Below are 5,487 nucleotides of genomic sequence, written 5' to 3' on the forward strand. Positions count from 1 at the left end.
TTTTCTACACATGACAACTCACTGTATCAAATTTCTGTTTATATATCAAATTTCTGTTTATAATGTGAGAAACTTAACTTCCATCTCAAACTCTTATTCTGCCTCAAAATTTAGTCAGTATTTTAAAAAAATCACTAGAAAAAAATACAAAGATATTTTATTATATTATTATTAAAATGGACTAATGGTGTATTTGTTTTTGCATTTTCTTGGCTATAAAGTATGTTTGGAGGCCTTTTAGTGTGAATTAGAGAAGCTATCAATTGTAGCCTCATTGTAGATACGTGATTTGTAGACTTAATTTTGATGAAAAGTGGAAAATTTCTATACTCATCTCCCATATTTTAACTTTTTTATGAATGGCAAGTTGTATACTCATCTCCCATATTTTAACTTTTTTAAGAATGGCAAGTTGTATACTCATCTCCCATATTTTAACTTTCTTAAGAAAGGCAAGTCTATACTCATCTCCCAATGTATGAAAGCATGAAATATTACTTCATTCTCAAGTTTTATCATAAAGATATTTTTTCAAACTTGTCATATATAACATTGATTGGAGTGAAGAATTTCTAACCAAAGGTAGAGAATGACATAAATAAAGGATAGAAGGTGGGTTCTAGTTTGGCATTTAATGTGGACCCTCTCACTTTTATGAAACCTAACTAGGCAACAAACTTAGTTAGCTAAGAGAGATATATAAATATACATACATTGTTATGATGGTAAGATAGAGTTTGTGTTGTGGCCATGACACATATTATTCCAAAGATGGGAAGTATAGAAAGAGAGTTGAAAAATATGAGAGAATATTTTAGGAGTGGAATAACAAAGGAAGCATCGTGGAGAGAATCACAACTAAAAGGGTTGCGTCGTTTTCTCAAGGAAAAAGAGAGTGATATCTTCAAAGCTCTCATGCATGATTTAGGGAAACATAGAGTTGAAGCTTTTAGAGATGAGGTATCAATGTCTAAACACTAAATATAATTCATCCATATTTATTTGTCACTAAAAATTAAGTAAAATTTTTGGTGAACATGCATGTAAGTGCATCACAACGTTGACACCTTTTTTTTATTTATTACAATTCTTTGCACTACAAAGAAAAGTTGCATTTTCGTATTTACAATTTTGTAATTCTCATATCAAAATTAGACGATTTTAATTTTAAAATTAATATATATATATATATATATATATATATATATATATATATATATATATATATATATATATATATATATATATATATATATATATAATATTTGAAATTTTTGTTGGTGATATTTTTTAAATTAAATTTATATTAAATTATATTCATCATATTTTAATTAAACGATCATAAATATTGTAAATGCGATAAAATGTCGACCAAGGCACTTTTATTTTATTTTTCTAGTATAGCTTTAATTGTGTCATAAATGTGCATAGACCCTCTACTACCTCTGAAAATAAATGTGTGAAATGAGATATAAAATTGAAATAAAATGAGAAAAATATATATACAGAGAATAATAGAGGGAGCTCTAGAGAGTATTGCAGCATAGGATCCTCACGTTCTAAATAAAGGTAGAAGTATTCACATTATATAACTTTCGATTATTAAATATTATTCACAGATAGGAACGTTGTTGAAGACTTTAAATCTAGCCATAAAGTGTCTCAAGGATTGGATGTCAAGCAAGAATGTAAGATCTTTGTTCTATTGCTACAAACTTGTCATGATAATTTCAACCATGGAAAACCAATAATTTGAAGGAAAAAAAAACATAAACATATGAAGTCACTAATAACAAATGAATTTACTTTGTTATAGGCTAACCTACCAGCATTAGCATTGCTAACAAGTGCAGAAATTGTTCATGAGCCTCTTGGTCTTGTCCTCATTATTTCTTCTTGGAATTTCCCCTTTGGTAAGTCGTCATTATATACAACTCGTAACGTTACGTTACAAAGTCAAACTCTTACCACTGAACTGAACTCGACGCTATTATGATACCAAACAAAAATACAGGATTGTCTTTGGAGCCATTGATAGGAGCTATAGCTGCTGGAAACACGGCAGTGTTGAAACCTTCAGACTTGTCTGCTTCATGTTCCTCTTTACTTGCTTCTGGTATTGCTACTTACTTAGATAATAAAGCCATTAGAGTTATTGAAGGAGGACCTGAAGAATCCGAGCAGTTATTACAACAAAAATGGGACAAAATCTTCTTTACAGGTCAACATCATCACTTTTATTTTGAGCATAGTTTTATTTGGAGTTTCTGATTAATTATAGAAAAATTTGATGAAATTTTTTTAAAAATTTTAAATACTAATATCAGGTAGTGCACGCGTGGGGCGCGCTGTGATGTCTGCGGCTGCGACTCACCTGACTCCAGTTACACTGGAGTTGGGTGGAAAATGTCCTGCAGTTGTGGACTCACTTTCATCTTCTTGGGATTTAGATGTGAGTAAATTAATTCATTTTACATTTTATTAATCTAATTAGTAACGTAATTAACACTTTCTGGTAATTATAAGGTTACTGTGAAGAGGATTATTGTGGGAAAATATGGGACTTGTGCTGGTCAAGCATGCATAGCAATTGATTATGTCATTGTTGAAAAAAGTTACTGTTCAAAACTGGTAAATCTATTTTTGAATTCAAGTTTTTAGGGTTTTTGAATATTATATTGAATTCACTAAGCTTAATCTTGTTTTGTTTTATTTTCATAAGGTGGAATTAATGAAGGTGTGGATCAAGAAAATGTTTGGAGATAACCCTAAACATTGCAATACTATAGCAAGGATAGTTAATAGACAACACTTATTTAGATTGAAGAAACTATTCACTGATCCAAAAGTTAAAGAATCTGTGATTTATGGTGGCTCAGTGGATGAGGAAAACTTGTACTAATTAACACTTCTCTTTAACATATTATTAATCGTATAATCATCTGACACGATCCTGACACGTCGACACTAATAATTATTAAAAAAACAATCAAATCAAACGAATCAGACGTGTCATTGTCGTGTCATGTCATGTTGATATCAAATATTTGATCCGATGATGCTCGTGGATAACAAAAAATATATAATATCCTCAAATATGCGCAGATTTATTGAGCCAACAATTTTGGTGAATCCACCACTTGATGCAGCAATAATGGTAGATGAAGTTTTTGGCCCATTACTTCCGATTATTACGGTAAGTTTCATTTCATGCAAAAATATAGACATCTATATTTTCCTTCTAAATCAAATTTCTTTGTAGGTGGAGAAGATTGAGGACAGTATTGAATTCATAAGCTCTAGGCCTAAGCCTCTTGCTCTTTATGTTTTCACCAAAAACCAAACACTACAGAAAAGAATGATATCCGAAACATCATCTGGCAGTGTTACTTTCAATGATACAGTTCTACAAGTAACAACACTCTATCCCGAGCAAGCTTTGTTTTTCGAATTTACCACTTTATATTAATGTTCGATTCGAATACGTGTGCAGTATGCAGTAGATAGTTTACCATTTGGAGGAGTAGGTGCGAGTGGATTTGGAATGTACCATGGAAAATTCTCCTTTGACACATTCAGTCACCAGAAAGCAATTGTTAGAAGAAGTTTCCTAACTGATTTTTGGTATAGATATCCACCATGGACACCAAACAAGTTTCAACTGCTTGAAGTCTCTTACAATTATGATTATCTTGGATTGATCCTTGTAATTCTCGGATTAAAGAGGCCGTCGAAACGACAAATCGTGGCTTGTTAAGTAAAATTAGCAGGCGGAATAATCATCTGCAGCATACCAAATGTTCGATTAAACAGAAGACAGTTTTTATAATATCTAAGCGGCCATAGCTTTATTAAATAAATCATATGTATGTGTGTAATTTATATCAACATTAATATTTATGTGTCTGTGTATTCAAATCTTATATAGTTTGATCTATCAGTTATTTTTAGTATAAACCAGTATTTTTGCGCGAAGATATGAATACTAACTATAACTACATTGTTTTAGTTTGATTTTTTTAATACAAATAACAAATTTTTGATGTGGCGCACAATTCCAAGAACAACATCATAATGATTGACTGTTGAATTCTACATAAATTGGATAGAAAGAGAATGAAGAAAAGCTTCGATAATTTCATAAGGCCATGAAGAACAACTAGCTAAGAAAATTTAATCTTTTATGGTGATTTGAATTTCTAAAGTTTCTTCAACACTGCCTTAACACCAAACTCCAAGACACCATCGTCCTCCAAGCTTAATAACGTGCAATAGATCAACCTGACAGAAAATCTACACCATGAAAACTAGGAGTCCATACAAATTTGTCTTGCACATCATTAAAATCCGTTATCAATCAATTAATTTAGATTGATATTTAATTAGTCATAATTGTAAATTATATTATTACACATTGTATATATCTCTTTTATATATATATATATATATATATATATATATATATATATATATATATATATATATATATATATATATATATATATATATATATATCATGTGTGATCATATTAGATATATAAAAATACAATTACAACATGCTATCAAGAGTTGATTGACCTCCTGTATTCCAATTTTTTTTTCTGTTTCTCCAAAATATTTCGACCATCCACGGCACCGTCCGAGGTGCCATCCCGCAACCCGCGCGTGAATCTCACGCGCCTCCCTACCATCTGCGCATGGTCGCACGTCTCGCCGCTCTTGCAGTCGTCAACACCTCTTTTCTGCACTCTCTCCAGATCTGTTCTTGGTTTTTTGTTCCAAGCCATCAAATATCATTGGAGATACCGATTCGGTCACGTTCACTAAGGTTCCACTTATCCCGTGTGAGAAACCAACCGAAACAGCCAACTACAACATATAGACTGGTGCTGTCAAAATGTGGTTTCACAGTCAAGGATATGAGGATCACTTAACTACAAAATCGGATAGTATTCCCGACGCCAAACATGATAAGTGGAAACAAACTGACACTTCTTTATGAATTGTGTTATGATTTTTCATAGCAACTAATCTCCAAGCGAATACCAAGCCCTTACCACATGCTATGAGGTTTGGGAAAAGGCTAAGAAAGTCTTCTCTAATAATGTCTATAATCTTTATAGTGTCATCACCAAACTCAACTCTTTGAAATTGAAGAATATAATTATGCAAGCCTATCTGAATAAGCTTGACGCTGTCATACGGTGAACTGGACTTTATTGGATTTGTAATCGCAATGTCGCGGTTAGCAAGAGTCGCCACCGACTTTTCTTTTATCCCTTAAGGAAAGGTGGAAAAGAACAGGAAAGACCTTAATTTTAAATTCTTAGGTTCGGGAGGTACTTTATACAAAGGGAAGGTATTAGCACCCTTTGTATCCATGGTTATCCATGGGCTCTTAATTGCTCAATCATTTATGTTTTCTTTGTTTGAAAAAGGTGGTTGAGAAATGTATGAAAAATATTTTGAAAAGGAGAATTTAACTTT

General features: G+C 31.8%; 1 protein-coding gene across 1 annotated transcript; it reads left to right on the forward strand.

The window, feature by feature from the left end:
* Positions 1-612: 612 nt before the first annotated feature.
* On the forward strand, positions 613-3,923 carry LOC127106799 (aldehyde dehydrogenase family 3 member F1). The gene is made up of 10 exons (XM_051044097.1): positions 613-960; positions 1,620-1,688; positions 1,817-1,913; positions 2,015-2,221; positions 2,328-2,452; positions 2,527-2,631; positions 2,723-2,895; positions 3,106-3,196; positions 3,263-3,412; positions 3,494-3,923. The coding sequence occupies exons 1-10, from the start codon at positions 751-753 to the stop codon at positions 3,755-3,757; spliced, it is 1,491 nt and encodes a 496-aa protein (XP_050900054.1). The 5' UTR covers positions 613-750; the 3' UTR covers positions 3,758-3,923.
* Positions 3,924-5,487: the final 1,564 nt, after the last annotated feature.

This window comes from Lathyrus oleraceus, chromosome 7, assembly GCF_024323335.1.
Source record: "Lathyrus oleraceus cultivar Zhongwan6 chromosome 7, CAAS_Psat_ZW6_1.0, whole genome shotgun sequence".
Lineage (NCBI taxonomy): Eukaryota > Viridiplantae > Streptophyta > Magnoliopsida > Fabales > Fabaceae > Lathyrus > Lathyrus oleraceus.

Coding starts and splice junctions, on each gene's coding strand:
- LOC127106799 (XM_051044097.1), top strand. CDS start 751: ATGACACATATTATTCCAAAGATGGGAAGTATAGAAAGAGAGTTGAAA. Junction 961..1,619: donor TTGAAGCTTTTAGAGATGAG/GTATCAATGTCT, acceptor TATTATTCACAG/ATAGGAACGTTGTTGAAGAC. Junction 2,896..3,105: donor TCAGTGGATGAGGAAAACTT/GTACTAATTAAC, acceptor AAATATGCGCAG/ATTTATTGAGCCAACAATTT.